The sequence below is a fragment of the Antechinus flavipes genome, chromosome 3, assembly GCF_016432865.1.
Source record: "Antechinus flavipes isolate AdamAnt ecotype Samford, QLD, Australia chromosome 3, AdamAnt_v2, whole genome shotgun sequence".
NCBI lineage: Eukaryota > Metazoa > Chordata > Mammalia > Dasyuromorphia > Dasyuridae > Antechinus > Antechinus flavipes.
Window position 1 is genome coordinate 241,000,080 of NC_067400.1, and position 19,719 is coordinate 241,019,798.

The 19,719-nt window shown below is 34.3% G+C and overlaps 1 protein-coding gene across 1 annotated transcript in view; it reads left to right on the forward strand.

The window, feature by feature from the left end:
- Positions 1-284: 284 nt before the first annotated feature.
- Positions 285-19,719, forward strand: part of CXADR (CXADR Ig-like cell adhesion molecule) — a 43,372-nt gene continuing 23,937 nt past the window's right edge. The window contains exon 1 of the mRNA XM_051984761.1: positions 285-997. Coding sequence (XP_051840721.1) covers positions 955-997 — 43 coding nt within the window. The 5' untranslated portion in view covers positions 285-954. The remainder of the gene's footprint in view (positions 998-19,719) is intronic.

The window sequence follows — 19,719 nt, forward strand, 5'->3', positions numbered from 1 at the left end:
ACTATATATATATATATGTAGTCTATGTACTGAATAACAGATTTTGCTTTATTTTGTTCAGAAAAATCTGCCTATCCTTTGCCCCAACTTCGTCCCCATTTTATATTCACATATAAATAATATTTAAAACCTGTTTTGTTTAATATGCTCAGCCCAGATCTTACCTATCGACTTGCCTTAGATAATTTCCCTCCCCATTCCCTCTTTGATTTACTTATTTTTTAAAGTTTAATTTAATGAGATTTCTTCTTCCCAGGGGAAACGAGAACTGTGCTCTCCTTTTAATTACACTTTGTCCACTCTCTAAGGCCTGGAGGTTAAATAAAATAAAGGGTAAATCCGTTTCTGGATGAAAGCAACCAGAAAAAAACGCACCCAATCTCCAGCGGACTGTTTCTAGACTCTGCAACGTGAACGTAATTCTTTTAGTCAAAAGGGGTGGGAGTGGAAGGGCTGGAGTGAACTATACCTTTTTGTTCCCTCCCCAAAAGTAATTGTTAGTTGGCCTATTAAAAAAAAAAAAAAAAAAAAAAGGACTACCAATATGGGCGGTGGTTAGTGAAGATTAGATTCCAATCCCACAAAACCTCCCTCGGGGCACGGGTGCCTTTTCTCCCCGGCTGACGTGCACGTGGAGTCTTCCCCTCTACCTAAGGCACCAAACCCCCAGAGGACGGTCTCGGGGCGTAGACGTACGGCTGTCCGGTGGTGCATGAAAAAGATTTAGAGTCTAGGCGGACCTTGAACCCCGGGAATACGCGCGGAGCGAAAACCTACACAGGGCAGTTAGAGCGGAAGTGACGCCAGTTTCACCTGCTCGCCCTGGTGAGGATTGGGAGAGGGAAAAGGAGAGGACAGAAGCACCGAGGTATTGGTGAGCGAGCCTGGGAGCGAGACTCATCAGGAAAGCTGCGTAGAGGAACCGGAGCGCAGACCCAGGGGAGTCCCCTCGCCATGAAGCTCCTGTTGTGCTTTGCGCTCCTGTGCTGGACAGCGGGTGAGTGAGTAGAGGAGAGAGGATGGATCTCCATTGCATTCCTGAAGGTCCGGGAATCACCCCGCCTATATTCACCCTGGGTACAATGGGGCGGAGAGACAAAGGAACCGGACTCTGCACCCGGGGAGGGAGAATCATCGAATGAAGCGGCTTCAAAGTGATTTTTCTAATAGGTGCTGTAGGAGTTAGGGGTAGTTTACGTGGTCATTGGGAATATCTTCGGGAGGTGGCCATACTGGACCTTGAGGCTTGTTTGTCTGAGGGAAAGATAGCCTGGTGGGAGAAATAAAAGGCCCCGAGGGAGCCATGAAACAAAGAAATTTTCGAAATGCTTCTCTTAGGAATTCGGGGTCGAACCCCTACTGCCTAGAAATTGTGTTGTCCTCTTGAAAGTGTTTGGTGTGGTCACCCTCCCTCTAGGGCTGGTTTCAGAAATGGGAGGCGTGCGTGATTGATGTGTTTGGTGGGGGTGGGAAACCAGTGACTATGTGTATGTTGGGGGTGATGGTGGTGCTTTGAATAGTCCTGCTGAGAAGCACCATGTTCTGGAGGGACTTTTCGGACTTTCCGATTTTGCTGGTATCTTCTTTTTTTTCCTTCAATGGTATCGATCTGTCTCCACTGGTTTCTGTTTCTCTGGCCCACTTTTATTTGTCATTGTATCGTTTCCGGCTAGAGACACCTGTATTTTAAGTCCTAGAAGGTAAAATTGTAGATAATTACGCTTGCAATTTTAAAAAAGGCTCAGTGACCTAGTGGCACCTGTGATCTTCCAATTGCTTTAGAAAAAAAGTACTAATTAAAAATTAGCAGGATTTATATAGATTATGAATGATTTAAGAGAGAACTATTTCTGATTTTTAAAAATACAGATAAGTCTGTGTAATGGTTGCATTCTGAAGAAATTGGATTCCTACAAAAGGATTAGTTTCTATGGGTGGAGGGATATCAGTACATTAGAGAAGATTCAGTTTTATTTCTTGATTTCTCATGAGTTCTTTTAGATAAAATGTCTTGTAGGGGGTTAGAATTCTCCTTAAAGTACTTTATGGAGGATTTTCTTGGAGAGAAATATAATATCTACATGTTATATATTCACATATACATACACAAACACATGAAATAGAAGTATACCTAGCATTTGCTTTTATTCCTGTGGAAGTAATGTTTTTTTGGATCCTATTCTTGAAAGTAGAATGGCTCTATTTATTTTGTCAGGCTTCCCTACCTCTGAACTTGATAATTTATGTTTTGAACAGCACCTGGAAGGTTAAATGTTAAGAGTATTTTGCTGCAGAATTGAGATGGCACTTTCTGTTTCCTGTTGAAATGTAAAATCCATTGTTACTGTCATGGATATGAGTATTATTCATGGCATGAATATTCTATTTTGAAAGTAATCGCTGTCTTGAAACTTTACCACTATATATTTTTTTTTGTTAATGAATTAAAGTCAACCTAAAGTTCACTTGAATTGTTTGATAAAACTAAGACTTACCTTGTTAGGAAGTTACTAATTTTTAAAATAATTTAATTTCATTCTTTTCCCCTATCTCTTTGGAGAGTTTCTCTTTAGGTGAAAATGGTCACATTTGAAGTAATGAAATAGAAAAATAAATTATCAGTAATATGAAATGTTTTAATTAGATTTAAATCATTATTTTATTGTAGATAATATTTTTTCAAAAATTCAACATTTGTATTGTACATTAAAATTCACATTTTTTCCTTGGATTTGGACATCTTAAAGTCTCATACAGCAACATGAAATTATTACTATTTAAAGAAGAGACCTTAGAGATCACCTAACCAAACCACCCACTCCTCCTTTTATAGATGAAGAAACCTGTTGTAACTTTTCCAAAGTCAATAAGTGGAAGAGGGTAATTCAAACCCAGGTCTTTTAACTTTAAAATCTGAAGTCCTTGCCATTGAAATAACGCTGCCTTTTTTTTTTCCTCTAGATTTCCTGGTGCCAATTTTAGAAATCCTCTGATGAGATCATGTATATTAAATGTACTTTTTTTTTGTCTAGGTAAAATTATAACCACTAGAAAGTAGTTGACAGAATAACCTATGAATCAAAGGGCTTGTTGTCAAATCTCCTTTGTGAAGCATTTCTAAGTACTCTTTTCTTGGATTCTATGACACTATTCTTTTAGTCTACCTTTCTAAGCACAGAAAAGGCATCTTGGTGCAGTGGAAAGAGCACTGGCTTTGTTAGCTTTGTTGGCAACTAATTAGCACAATGGATAAAATGCTGAGCCTAAAGTCAGGAAGACATTCAAATTTAGCTTCACACACTATTACCTGACTTATCTCCACTGAAAAATGGAAGTATTTAAAACTTGTATCACTGAGGGTAAAATGAAAGCCCGCACATCGTAGGAGCTATATAAATAGCACCTTCTCCCCTACTTTCAGAAGACATGGGTTTATATCCTGTCTGTTATATATCTCTGATTTCAGTTTTCTCTTCTGGAAAATGAGGGAATTGGACTAAATTACACTTGTCTGACTGAGATCCTTATGTGCTCTAAATTTTATTTCTAAGTTGTTCTTTTGTAGATGTCCCTAAACCATCTTAATTACACATATTTTCCTTTTGAGTCTACTTTTATGCTTTAATGATCATCTCAGAATGATTTTCACATCTATTTCTAGTCTATATCTCTCCTTGAGATTAAGGTCTAATGTTTTACATATAACTATACTTAGTCTTCGGGAGAGATGAAAAGATTACTTAAGTCTCTCCATGGATTTCAGCATCCATTGTTGGAGCTTAGAAATAAAAATAACTAATACAAAATAGTTGTTATAAGGAATGGATGAATGATTTTGCCTAGCACTTTGTTGAGTACTGGGGATGCAAATATAAAAGCTACTTAAGGAGTTTACCTTTAAATGGAGGAGATAATTCACATAGAGGAGTAGTGGCCAGGGAAATGTTAGAAGTTACCTAGATCTAGATCAGGTAACTTGCTGTAAAAGACCAGATAATAAATATTTTAGGCTTTGTGGTCCAAAAGACAAAATCAAGGATGTTATGTAGGTAGTTAGATAACAAGAGAAAAAATTAATTTCTTCAAAATTTTTATGAAATTAAAATATAATTTGAGTACAGATTTTTTAATAATATGCTACTTCTGAGAAGAATGGAATTCTTTTGGCCAAGATAATACTTAATTGAGATTCAGAGTTACTGTTACCTATCATCAAAAATCAAAAATAAATTCAGAAAAATAGGTGGAGATAAAGTACACGATGCCACATTTGGGGGGCAGCCAGAGAAAATGCCAAGAAATGGAGTATCTTTCTCATGGACCAGCAAGAATGCCAGTGTCATTGAAGTGAAGAGTATGGGGTGGGGGAGAAAGATGTAAGAAGTCTGGAAAGGTAGAAGGCTAGATTATAAAGGCTTTTTATGCCAAATAGCATTTTGTATTTGATTCTACAGGCAATAGGGAGCCATAGGAGTTTATTGACTAGGGATATGACATCCATTGTGGAAAATTCACTATGATGTCTGAATGGAGAATGGGTTGGAGTGGGGAAAAATTTAAGGCAAGATCTACCAGCAAGAACTTTCCCAATTTTTACAGTATTAGAAGTGTGAATTATAATAGTCATTTTAATTGAGTTATGAAGGATCACAGGAAAGCTTATGAAGTAACATTTGAATGGTACTTTAAAATTAGGAACATTCCAGGTTAAAGAAATTGCAATCACCGTTTCATTAGAGACTATGGCATATATACAATAGAAGATGATGGTTCATTTTGCAGGGAATGGAGGATAGGGATAGAAGAATAGAGAAGAGAGGACACTAATAATTGAAGGAATTATAATGGAAGTGTAGCTTCTTGTCCCAGCCTTGCAGTAGTAAGACAAGGTTTCAGATTGAAAGACTATACTCCTTGGAAAATTTCAATTGGTACAAGATTAGATTTGTGTGTAAATCTAGTAGAAATGATGAGATTTTTGGCAAGTACAGGAAGGTAATGATGGTCAGTCATTCATTATGGGAAGTTGTTAGTTTGTTAAGATCCATGTCTGCAAATGTTCTACTGGAGCATAGCAATGAACCACTCTATTAATTGATAGAAAGAATCACCTCCAATCAGAGCACCTGACCCAAGAATCTGCAGAAGGACTTCTGAAGAGATTCTGGGACAGAATAGATATTAGACAAAGTGCTGAGAGTTTGAATTCAGTCAGCACTGTCTGGAGCTTTTGGGACAAGTCCAGCACTTCTTGTAGCTCTGTTGTGTCCAAGACCAGGCAAGCCTGACCCTTAGGAAATGCTTGTTGGACTTAAGAGATTTTCACTACAGCCCTTCAAAACACTCCCTGTCCAACCTGAACCTTTCCCAACACGGCAATAGGCTGCCTGAGAACTTTCCCAGATGATCTAGCATTGGAGGCCTAAGACCATCCCAGTCCCAAAAGAAGCCAAATCTAGCCTTAGTCTAGCAGAGAGAATAGAATAGTCTCAAGGCATTCCTGGCAAGGTCCAATACAATACCACTGGCCTCAGTTCAGATTCTGGGGTCCTACACAAAGCTAGTCTGAATGATTCCTGAAGCCTGTGGCAGAACACAGCATTTGAGGGGTAGGACCCCAAAAGCAGACTACAATAGGGAAAGGTCCCAGAACCTTGTAACAAGAGGAAGCTCTAGCATAGCCCAGTACTAGAACAACCATTGAAGCAATTCTTAAATTACAATTAATTCTTTCCAGCTGCTATCTCTTTCTGTTTCTTTCTCCCTCTCACATACACACGTGTCCCCCCTTCCAGAAATTATCTAATTATTTTATTTGTATACATGCTGTATTTAGAAACAGTGCCTTAATGTATAATAGGTTCTTAATATTTGCTGAATTAATCTAAACCTTACTGAATTAATAATCCAAATATCCTTATGTTTAAACCTTATGTAGAGATATATATTTAAAATCTTATATATAGATAACTTGGAATTATTCTACCTTCAGTACTGCCTTATCATTGCTCTTCTTTTACTTTGCTTTAGTAAACTAATGTGCCTTTGGGATTTTGTTTATGCAATTCCGGAACTATGCCTGAAATGTTACCCCACCCTTCCTCTGCTTTTATTTTAATCTCAGAATTTTAATACATCAATTGCTTTGTAACAAATTCATGTTTTCAAAACAAATGTCATAGAACAACTTATGCTATAGAGGGAATTCTTATTAAAGTTTGACTAAGGGTGTCTCTGGAGTGCTTCTCAACTCTGATCCCTGTTTATAGAAAATAAAAGGAGTGGTATGCTGAAGGGTTTTGACCACTTTGGTAGAGGTTCATAGCAGATTTGTCTGTGTGGGACAACCTTTGTTTTGACTGTTATTTTAACAGAATAGGTAACAGTTTGAGAGTTTAGCTGCAAACTTTTCATTTATGGAAATTAAAAATAGAAATAATTTTATGTTATTATGCTCACATCTAACATCTTGTAGCAAAGAACTAGAAATGAAGTATATCTTCCTGCCTCTCCCCTATCCCTTCCTAAATAGATGACTTTGGCATCTTAGAATATTTATTTAAATTCCTAATGAAAGATATGCTTAATTTCAGTTAGAGCTTATTGAAAAATGTAATTTTTTTTCTCCCATCCAATTTCACTTTCTTTAAAATCTGATCATGGACCTAAGTTAAAAACTCTTACAAACTTTTGCCTAATGTCTCTGAAATTGTATTTATGGGTAAACATTTAAGCACTATGTGCCAGCTACTGTGCTAAGTTCTGAAGCTACCAAAAAAAGGCAAAAAATAGTGCTTGATCTCAGGGAGCTTATAGTCTAATAGAGGAGAACAACATGCAGATAGATATGTACCAAGTAAGCTATTTACTTGGGATGTATGGATATATGGGATATAGTTAAGAGAAGGAAGGTGCTAGGAAAGACTTTCTATAAAAGATAGGATTTAACTGGGTCTTAAAGAAAACCAGGGAGATTAGTAATCAGAGTGGAGGAGGGAAAAGTTAGAGGTATAGGGAACAGCTAGAGAAAATGCGGGGAGTGGAGAGATGGAGTGTTCTTTCTTTGAGTAAGGACCTACAAATTTGACCCTAACTTTCTATGTCAGTGTCAACCACAAAGTAATATTTGTGGATTTTAGTTTGAAGCTCCAGTATTCACATTCTCAATGGCTTGATAATTTTAGTCCAGACAGGTGAAAGTCTTGTCACAATATAGTGTGTAATTTGAAATTTGAAAATTTCAGAATATAGAAAGGTTGTCTACTGATTTTTTTTATTGATGGATTGATTAAAAAGGCTTCGAGTTTACCAGAAAGTTTACAATTTATGTCACTGGGCAAGGAAATAATCTATGAGGCAAAAACAGTATCCATTTATTATCTATTGATTCAATAAAAATCCCAAACCAATAATCCATAGTCAACAATTAATACTTAAAAACAAAAATAATACTGAAAAACTAATAATAAATAATGAAAATTATTACACACATACCTCTCATGCCCATGAGCAAGTAAGGGATTATGATCCTAGATCACTAGAGATACATATTTGTCTTAAATATTAGTGACTAAAAGGGATAAAATGATCTTTTATTTCAAACCACTACATGCATCTTAGCTAATTTCTATTTTGGTAGATTATTTTATGTCAGTAATTATATAATTTATACAATAATATAAATAACAATGAATAATACAATACATAATAAATAGTAATTTACTGTCAGATTCTAAGGGATATGGCAAGTAATTTAACTATTTCATGTTAGATGGAAATACTGTGCTCCAAAAAGAATCAAATTACAAAAAAAAAAAAGAACTAAAATCTAAATCTTTTAGCAATCTCATAAAATTATCCTTTTTTTCTGCTCTGATATATTTAAAATTATGGATAATTCGAGCTCTAGAGATAGAAATGAAGAAAAGTCAACTATTTCATGTACTTTGCACATCATTATTCCATGTAATTTACAATTAAACTGAATGGTATTTCCTTGAAAAGTAATACAGAAATTTAAAAATTCAAATAGAGAGAGGTTTTGTTTGCTAATTGTTTATTAATATCTTAATATATGTAGTCTTTCATCTTTGTTTTAAAATAACATTGGACACAAATTAAACTTAATCTTTCTAAAAGTCCATGCAGGCCATTATATAAAAGTAAAACTTTGAAAAGCAATCATGACTTATCTTAAGCATTTTATGAGAAGCCTTTTGATTTTATTTCATAGATTGTTTTGTCACAAATGATAATTTAATTTGTTGATTTTTTTCCTTGGTAAAATAGCTAATCAAGTTCATAATTTTACTTGTATTCCAGTTGAGTGCCATTATATTCATATTATATAGTTTGTTTTTTAGATCAAGGTAATGAAATTATCTAATGATTATATATCTGAGGTTTTATCTTAAATCAGGATTCCAGGACTCCCATGATTGCTGGTCTAGAAGAGACTAAGAAAGATGGAGCAAGAGAAAATATGTAGGAAAGACAGCTCAATCAAGGAGAATTTTAAGGAAAAGACTGTTTTGGCTGCATGAGGGCCCTTTTGACTCAGACTTGAGGACATAAGCTAATTAATGAAATTGCCATTTGGACAACAGGGGCATAGGTGTTACTTGACCTGATGTAGGTATTACTTGAAAAAGTTAATGTCTCAACTGCTAAAAACAGTTCAGTAGCTGAACTGTAGCTGAAAATTGCTGTTTTTTCAAAGCTATAGGATCATTTTTTCTTTCTGCATTTGATTTTAAATTTATATCAAATTCAGATTTTACCTTGTTGCGGTTTTAAGTTATCTTGTCTCATTGTTTAATAAAAAGAATTGCATTTTCAAATATTAGACCCCTCTAAGATTGATTTACTCTTTCTAATTGGAAAGTTATACTTGTTCTTCAGAGGATTTAAAATCTTTCTAAGGTACAATGCAGTTTTATATCGTTACAAGAAAACTGTCAAACATTTGAAACATAACACTGAATCTACATAGCCAAGATACAAAATATAATGATTCCTTCCTCTTCCCCCTCTCCTCAATAAAATATTCCTTCGGTTACCCTAGGAAAGGGTTAATTTAAACACACACACACACACACACACACTCTCTCTCTCTCTCTCTCTCTCTCTCACTCTCACTCTCACTCTCTTACTCTCACTCTCACTCTCACTCTCCCTTTTTCTCTCTCTCTTATTGCTTCACCCAAATGTGGGGAAGTGAAGAGAGGACTGTAATTTATTTATAGTCAAGTAAACACTTGCACAAAGTAAACTAATAAAATGTTATTATGCTTCCTATTTTAAAAAGTTGTTGTTTTAAACACAGACTGCATAGTTCTACTCTGAATAAAACTATCTCTTATATCCTGGGGCAACATAGAAAAGTAAATAAATGATTATCACTTAGTAATTAGAGAAACTGCTGATAATTTCTGTAACTGTAATAGTAAACTGTTAGAAAAAGGTATCAAAATCTTGAGTGCTGATATGTAAGCTTCCTTCTTACTGTTCCTGTCCAGTTTAACTGGTAAACTCAAAATGAATTTCTCAGAATATAAACCATGAAATATTTTACATATTTTGTGGATCTGAATTCCAATTCACAGACACAGTGGAAATGCACAAAAAGGCTATCAGATAGTTTACTCTGCCATATCAGTTTGGGTGAGGGTGGAGGGGTTGACAGATACACATTCTTCTCTCCCACCCTTCTGAGTGCCTATCTAGTTAGTTGGATTCAAAGAAAAATCCTGACACATCAGAAACACCAAAGATATACACAAAGGATGAAGTGGAGTATGGATAAACAACAAACCAATTCTACTTCAAAGTCTGCAACCACTCTATTATAGATCTCAGACTCTTTGCTAGCTCAAAATGAACAGAACATGGCTCTTGCCAGACTCGAAATAGAAATAGAATAATGAGGATAAAGGTCTTTTTTATGGTTTAGTTACTTCCGAATCTTTGTAACTATTTGGAGTTTGCTTTAAGGGCCAACTAAAATCTCATCTTCTACAGAAAGCTTTTATCCAGTCTCTCTTAATTCTAGTGCCTTCCCTCAAATTATTTACTCTTTACTCTGTAGATAGCTTGTTTATATGTATTTGTCTCTTCTGTTATATTGTGAAGTCCTCCAGGGTAGGGATGGTCTTTTTTGTTTTATTAATGTGGTATTCAGTCTTTTTTTTTTTTTTTTTTTTTTTTTTTTTTTTTTGCAATCCTGATTTCTTCATGACCCCATTTGGGGTTTTCCTGGCTAGGATATGGGAGTAATTTGCCATTGCCTTTTCCAGCTGATCTTACAGATGAGGAAAGGTAGACTAACAAGATTAAGTGACTTACTCAGGGTCATACAGGTAGTAAGTGCCTAAGGCCAAATTTGAACCCAGGAAATGAATAAAAATGAATAAAGCTGTGAGCTACAGATTCTAAGTTCACTTGCTTAATTATAAAAAGGTTAAAAGCCATCCACCCTTGTTTTTCCTTGTCATGGTGACAAGGCAAAGATGACATGGCATAAGATGACACAAAGGTGTCATGGCAAAGATGACAACTGCATAGAAAGTCCCCCCAAATATTTTGTGCTGATATTTTATTTTAGCATATGCATCACATGTCAATTGTGTCTATATTTAGAATAACTGGATATCTAGCCCTAAAAATAGGGCTCTTGAAGGAAGAGGCATCGCAAATCAAGAGGAAGATCTGAGGTCCATTTCATTAGAGGGGACCGAGGACTTTTTAATAAAGAGCATTGGCTCAAAACTCTGGCTCAAGTTTCTTTTAATCTCCACAGTTGTTAACAAATTTCTATTCTTTCTGAAACTGATATTCATCCTCTGGCCATTTTTATGTTGGGGGAGGGATATGAGCCTTACATATTTCTGTTATCTATTTATATATCTTGTATACCAGTTCCTGTCAGAAATATTTGATATAATAGATATTTTTTGTTAACTTCTACTCTATTCCTAGGTGCATCAACTTTGTGTAAAAGATTTCATATATTTAAATTTGACTTCCTTGTGAAGTTTAAGAATTTCTACTCCATTCATGACTGTGACTATGATTTGTAATCATGTTGCAGACATATTTTTAATTTATTATAGAATAATAATGTTCTTTCCTAATCCTTTTTTCTGCCACACTGCTTTCCTTTTCCCCCTCCCAGCAGTTTTTAATTATTTATCAAACACTGGATTATTGAATTCCATTTCTGATTTTTCCCTAGTCTAATCTGTTTCATTGTTCTTTTTTAATTTTTTATCCAATACCAAGTATTTGTTATGATTATTATTCTCTAACATAATTTGGAGCTTTGAAATATTCTATTGCCTCCTTTTTCTTTATTTCTATTCTCTAACATAATTTGGGGCTTTGAAATATTCTATTGCCTCCTTTTTCTTTATTTCTCTTAATATTATAGATCTTTTGTTTTTCTTGATAATTTTTATTTTATTTTTTAAAATTTTTTTTTTAATTTGGCTCTAGAGAGTATTCCTTTAGGACTTTGGTATGTCATTAAATCTGTAAAATAATTTTGACAGTATTTTATTTTTTATTATATTAGCACAGTGTGCCTATGTGCATCAAATAGTTATTCTTTTTTTTTTTTTTTAAGAAACATTTTGTAATTGAATCTCTACAAATATGGAGCATGTTTAATTGATGCTAAAAATCTTAACTATTTTATTATTTCTTTCTATTGCCTCTTGAATGTTGTTACTGTAAAATAATATTCAAAAGATTCATGATTAAAACTATGGTTCTTACTGGGTCAAAGTTACTTAAAAGGAAGCATTATAGAACAAAGCTTCTTAAATTGTGGATTGCAAACCCATATGGGCTTGCAACTATATGATTTATTTGATGGAAGAAAGAGGGCTTTTGAAGATGTCAGACATAATCTATATCTCCAGTTATGCACTATGTGAATTAGTGAGAATCATTTCTTACACCTGTAGACATAGATGATATTTTTGAGGAGGAACAAGTATAACCCATCCTTACTTGTTTTTACCTATTGAAAGTAGTAACTAACCTGATGATCTCCTTCTTCACCAACAGTAGCAAGGCATGAGCTACTGGTCCCTAAGCAACCCAATTCAAACCAGTAATCCAATCAAATCAATACTTATTAAACACCTACTATGTACCTCTCAGATCTGTGGAAGAGGGAGGAATTTATGACCAAAGAAGAACTAGAGGTCACTATTGATCACAAAATAGAAAATTTTGATTATATCAAATTGAAAAGTTTTTGTATAAACAAAACAAATGCAGACAAGATTAGAAGGAAATAATAAACTGGGAAAACATTTTTACAGTCAAAAGTTCTGATAAAGGCCTCATTTCCAAAATATATAGAGAATTGACTTTAATTTATAAGAAATCAAGCCATTCTCCAATTGATATGTGGTCAAAGGATATGAACAGACAATTCTCAGACGAAGAAATTAAAACTATTTATAGACATATGAAAATATGCTCCAAATCATTATTAATCAGAGAAATGCAAATTAAGACAACTCTGAGATACCACTACACACCTGTTAGATTGGCTAGAAAGACAGGGAAAGATAATGCGGAATGTTGGAGGGGATGTGGGAAAACAGGGACAGTGATATATTGTTGGTGGAATTGTGAACACATCCAGTCATTCTGGAGAGCGATTTGGAACTATGCTCAAAAAGTTATCAAACTGTGCATACCCTTTGATCCAGCAGTGTTTCTACTGGGCTTATACCCCAAAGAGATACTAAAGAAGGGAAAGGGACCTATATGTGCCAAAATGTTTGTGGCAGTCCTGTTTGTAGTGGCTAGAAGCTGGAAAATGAATGGATGCCCATCAATTGGAGAATGGTTGAGTAAATTGTGGTATATGAATGCTATGGAATATTATTGTTCTGTAAGAAATGACCAGAGGGATGAATACAGAGAGGACTGGAGAGACTTACATGTACTGATGCTAAGTGAAATGAGCAGAACCAGGACATCATTATATACCTCAACAATGATACTGTTTGAGGATGTATTCTGATGGAAGTGGATCTCTTCGATAAAGTGAGCTAATTCAATTTCAATTGATCAAGGATGGACAGAAGCAGCTACACCGAAAGAAAGAACACTGGGAAATGAATATAAACTGCTTGCATTTTTGTTTTTCTTCCTGGATTATTTTAACCTTCTGAATCCAATTCTCCCTGTGCAACAAGAGAAGATTGTATCTAGGATATACTGTAACCTATTTAACATGTAAAGGACTGCTTGCTATCTGGGGGAGGGGGTGGAGGGAGGGAGGGGAAAAGTCGGAACAGAAGTGAGTGCAAGGGATAATGCTGTAAAAAATCACCCTGGCATGTATTCTGTCCATAAAAAGTTATTTAATAAAAAAAACCAAAACAAACAAACAAACAAAAAAACATCTACTATGTGCCAGGCAGTGTACTATAAACACGCGGGATACAATTGATAAAAAGAAAACAGTCCCCACCTTCAAGAGTTTACAATATGATGAGGGGGAGACAAAAGGAGGCAGTGAGTGGCAGTATTTCAGGATATTTCTGATTAACTTTTTACTCTTTATCTTAGTTGTGATCGGTAAAAACTTGCCTAGTTTCTACTAGGAAAAAAGGGGAAACCCTTTTATGTTTCTATCAGGGATTTTTGTTGGAATCCTGCCAATATGTCTGTTGCTATACAGGTGCCAAAGGTAACTGTCAGGCCTATAACATGATATATTTTTAATAAACACTTGGATTGAAGTGGGTCTAAAAAAAAGATGTGCTCTTGATTTCTATGGGTTATCTTGTTATCAACTTTGCCCAACTGATTACCTCAGTTACTATCTTTTCTGATACCTTAAGATTTTCTAAGAAAGCTATCATCAAATAAGGACAGTTTTGTCGCTTGGCTATTTTTATGCTTTTAATTTTTTCCTATTTTGACTGTTTCAAGGTATTTGATATGCTAGCAAGGAGAGGTAGACATCTTATTTTATCTTTTTACTTATTTTGCAGAGATTTGAGGTTATACCCATTACATTTAATTCTTTTTAAATTTTTGAATATATATAAAATTTTTTTAGCTGAGGCAATTGGGGTTAAGTGACTTGTCCAAGGTCTCACAGCTAGGAAGTGTTAAGTGTCTGAGGCCAGATTTGAATTTGAACTCAGGTCTTCCTGACTTTAGGGCTGGTGCTCTATCCACTGTGCCACCTAGTTGCTCCCAATACTTTTTAGTATTTAAAAAAAAAAACACCATACCCATACTTTGTAAGGATTTTTGACAAGTGATGTACTGATAATTTCTGCATTTGTTAAGAAAATCATGTGAGTTGAGACTTTTTTCTTTTGATATTATTTCATATTGATTATTTTTAAAATTTTGAACTATCCTTGTATTCCTGCATCTTAATATTGAATTGTGAAGTTTTGAAATACTACATTCCATTTAAAAGTAAGTTGGCAATTTCCCTTGCTGATTACTTATTATGGTCCCATGGGAAAATGGACAAGGTGCATGAAGGTAAAGTTGCTACTGGGGGAAGAAAGAGTATCCTTCATTAAGGAATGAAGTCCGTATCTATCCCTTTCATTCTGCATTACCTAAATCAGAAAACTGAGATGTAAGTTAGGATGTTTAGATCTGCAGTTTGACTTATAGCAGGAACACTGATGTAGGAGGACAGTGCAAGATGGAAGTGGATAGAAAAGAAAAGTGAAAGCAAAGATATATTTACAGAATGAAGGAAATGGTCTCCTGGTGTCCTTGATGGAGTTAGGTGCCCAACATAGATTAAGTGGGGGGAGTTTTATTGAAGTTCTTATTTGAGTTAATTTAATAATAAGTTCTTTATTGAGTTAAATAAGGGAGTATGGTGCTGGGAATTTGGACCTGGGGTGTAGGTCAAGGCTTGGTATTAGTTTTGGCTCTTGCTAAGGGGAAACACCTGGCTTATCGTCAACTCTTTAGAATCTCTATTCATGGGTGTGTCTTGTTTTGACTAGGTGACTCCAGTATCTATTTGCTATTAGAACTGTGTTTGTCTCAAGGAATTTGATAAAATGCTTTCTCAGTTTTTGAAAATAATTTGTATAGTGTGGTTATTATTAATTAAATGTTTGAAAGAATATTCCTAATCAGTCTGACTAAATGTTTATCAATTATGTTAATCTTTTTCAGGATCCAGCTAATAGTTTTGTTTTTCAGTCTTATGTGGTTTTTGGTTTTAAATTTATCTATTCCCTGATTCACGAGTTCCTCTTTTATGCTTACTTTGATTTGTTTAATTGTTTTTAAAAATGTTTATTTAATACACTAATTCTCCTGGATTTTGCTAATGTATGTTGTTAGTGTTGTGATTTTTCTTTTAAAGGCTACTTTAGCTATATACTTTGGGGGGGAGGGGGTGCTGATTATCACAGGAATTCTGATTTTCCTGAATTGAGCAGTTGAGTCAGGATTAAAGGAGCAATCAACCAATTAATTATTTAGTAAATGTGTAATAGGTATTTTGTGCCAGTACTTAACTGCAGATACAAATACAATTAAAAACAGGCAGTCCCAATCCTTAATATAATGGAGAAAGACAATGCACAAAAAGAAGCTGAGAAGGCTGAAGAGGGGGTATAGAGAAGTAGGAAGAAAGTACTGAGGAATGTTGCAGAGTTCCAGAGAAGTCCAAAAGCACTGCAGTTTGTGAGAAATGAAGAGAAAAAATTATACTAAGATTTCTCTCTAAATAAAGATCCTGGAGCCAGGGCCCTTGCTCTTTATTTCTCCTTGCTACAACATTTATTAAGTGCCTTTTATATATTAAAATCTGTTCTAAAAGCAGAAATACAAAAAGAAGCAAAAGATAGTATTTGATCTCTAGGAATTCCAATCTAATGAAGGAGACATAAATATATTCAAACACAATCTATGGTAAGCATTTTTTGACATCCATTTCTCCTACCTGCAAGTGCCTTTCCCCTCAAAATTACTTTGTGTTTATTTTGTGTGTATGTGTGTGTGTTTGTGCTTATATGTATAAATTCACACACATGTTATCTTTCCCAGTAAAATGCCTTTAGAGACATGGACTCTTATATAGTACTTAATAAATGGTTGACCATTTGGTTCACTCTTTGAAGTTATTGAAGATATTTAATGTGATTAAGGTTCATGGGGGAACAAGATAAGGCTATGTACAGGCTTAGGCTTACTCTATTTGGCTCAGTACAGCAGAATGAGGAGCAAAAGGTGAAAGTTACAAAGTGAAAAATCTAGCCTAGTTATCAGGATACACCTTTCTAATAGATCTAACATATATATTGAAAGGTAGTAGTGGGTTCCCCTTTACTAGAGACCTTCCAACAGAAGGTACATGTTTATTTTTCAGATATGTTATAGTTAGGCTTTCTTTTTTTGTGCATGGGTTAGATTAAATGGCTACTTAGGTCCTTTTAAATAAAAAAAATGCTCTGATTACTATTGAGTCAAATTTAATAAGAATAAATCAAATAGGGAAAATTGTAACCTCGGATGTGGGGAAGATGGTACATGGGTAGATAAAGCAATTGTTTTGAAAAAGATCTTTTGGGACTTTTAGTAGACTTCAACCTTGGTATGGTCAATACTTTGGAGAGGTGGTCACACTCTACTCTGTCCTAGACCACATCTGAAGTTTTATGTTTAGAGTTGGGTGCCATATTAAGGATTGACATTGAAAACTCACATATACAGAGGAGGACTGCCAGAATGATCAAAAACTTTGAGACTGTGCTATTTATGAGTCATCCAAAGGAATTGGTTATGTTTAGTCTGGAGAAGAAAAGATAAAATTTGGATTGAGGTTGAGGGAAAATATGAGCTAACATGACTTTGGCTTTTAAATGGTTGTCATATGTCTTGTCACTTATTAATGGATATAGTTTGCAAAGAGGTCCATTTAAGTCTGATGTGAGGTGAAACTTGTTAATATTTAGAGCTATTAAAAATGTGGCCAAGAAAATCACTTCTATTATCGTAGATGAGATTGTCAGTGAGATATCAGCTGGACAAGATAGTCTCCATTCCAGCACTGAAATTGTGTGATTCTGTGATCTCACTGAGATGCGATCTCCACATAACCACAATTCTGCATAAGAAATAAATTTAAAGGTCTTTCAAAAATTTATCAATGTCATACACAGATTTTATTCAAGACCTAACCAAAATAAGATGTTCTTTTATCCTGGACCTCTCCAATGACAAGACAAATATTAGCAATTTTATAAGTGTTTATTTTTGTTTAAAAAAATTAGTGATTTTGCCATGCTTATGATATTTTTATATCATCCCTATTTCTGGTTCTTTAATGTTTCTCTGTCACTCTGGTATATGTCTCTCTCACTTTTTTTTCCTTCCCTTCTCTCTCAGAGTATTTCCATTTATAGGTTTATTTTTTCTTTAAATTTAAGAGAAATTTACATGCCAGGTATCTCAAAGACAGAAAAATACCAAAGGTGTTTTTTTTAAAAAAAAAATGTGACAGGTAAAAATCAACAACTACACAGGCAATCATCTTGTTTGCATTGAGATGTAGCATATTTAAAGCTCATTAAATTTATTGTTTTTTGATTGTGAAAGAGCATTTGAGTCACATCTTTTTCCAAGAACATGTGTATCTAAATAATTCAAAACCCCTTGATAGACCGATAACTCCATTCAATAAACCTCTGATCATTTTTTTAAAAAGTGAGGCATAAAAATATTCCTACTAAGAACATGCATTTAGTTGGAAAATCTGTAGTATTTGTCTGTTAGTATGTGTATATCTGAAATAGACATCTTTTTTACATCAACATTCTGCTATTGTTATTACATACTGCTGTCTCCCAGAGCTTAAAGTTGACTCACTCACATGGATGGTGATGGAAAGGTACATAATTGGCACAAACAGGTTGCAAAATAAAACCAATGGAAACATCAATCTCCTCAAATTATATCTCCTTGTTGAAAAGAGCCAAGTTCTTCACAGTTGATGATTACATAATTTTGTTGCTATGTACAAAGTTCTCTTGTTTCTACTCACTTCACTTAGCATCAGTTCATGTAACTATTTCCAGGCTTTTTTGAAATTAGCCTGCTCATCATTTCTTATAGAACAACAATATTCCATTAATTCATATACCATATCTTATTCATCCATTCCCCAACTGATGTGTCCCTTTGCTTTTTAAGATGTAATAATATATGCAAATGATATCATTTGTTCAGCCATTGCACAACAACAAATAGTTAATATATATATAATCTATATTTTTGTACCTATAGGATCTTTTTTTTCCTCTTTAATTTCAAGGCTAATAGTGCTTCTTCATTATTTCTGATCTGAAACTGAAGTGACTGACACTTCCAAGCTAACGTCATTTGTTTTTGTTTTGAAAACCTTGAAGATATTTGCAGACATGAAAGATACATTTCTCCAGTTATTTTATTCATTGTAAGACATGCAAAAATTATAGTAATGACTAAAATTACTTATGATAAAAATACTTTTAAAACTAAAACACTAGGAATTTTTTATACAATTGTCTAATTTGTCTTTAGAACATAATATTAGCTCCAAGAATATACAGAACATGTCAGTATCCAAGCAACATATTATTTTGTATCTTAGCAACACTTGATGACCTTGTTCTATGGGGATATTGTCAAATACACATATCTATAACAAAATCACATATAAACTATTGAAAGATAAATAAGAGATTGTCTTGACTATGCAATATTTCCAAGACTCTAGGTTCTTTCCTAAATAAAGGTCCTATTTTTAAAATTTTGTTTTCAATAAATGGAGAAACAGGCTAAATCACACAGTATTTATATTACATGTCAACAAGAAAAAGTTTTCTACTAAAGATGTGAAGAAATACTGGATATTTAATATATGCCCAGCACTAGACAGGTTTGTTTAACTGATTTAATCACACCCTTAATTAGCAGACCTATCTCTCCTATCCTCACTTCAACACTCAACAATTATATTCAACAATTATCTTCTCAGACTTTTTCCTTCCCAGACTGATCTCTATCTGGGCATTCATATTACCACATTGCTCATCACAAAGTGAGCAATGCTTTTGGTTTTCACCTAAATATTAATTAATCTATCATAGTGTTCACAATAGGGAGCAGTCTCAAAAATGAGAGAAATAACTATTACCGGTTTGTCTATACCATGTATATGGTAAATAAATTTACTTTGGAAATGGCATTAATTTGTGTGATAGGACATTATTCTTGGGTTTTTCTTCGCTTCCTTTTCCTCCAATTTGCCTATATATTATCTCTCCACTTCAGGCCCCATGTCCTTTCTTGGGCTTCAGAAAGCTATTCCAGGTTCTTGTGAGCCACAATCCTCTCCACCCAATGGCTCAGATTCCTACTTTGTTTAGTCATCCAAAAGGACCCTTAGTTCAAAGAAAAAAACATCTAATGAAATACCAAAGTAATACAAATAATTACAGACTAGTCTCTATAAACCTGGAGTTCATTTTCCCATAAATACCTCCTTAGAGGGAAGAGTAAATATGGATAAGAATCAAATGTGGAAGGAGTATCTTCATGTCACTTCTTCACTCCATATGTTCTTCAGCTATCTTCCTCTCTTTAGTACCATCTTTTTTACATTACTTCTGGGGATATTTATGATTTAGTTTTTCCCATAGAGCATCACAGCTCTATTAG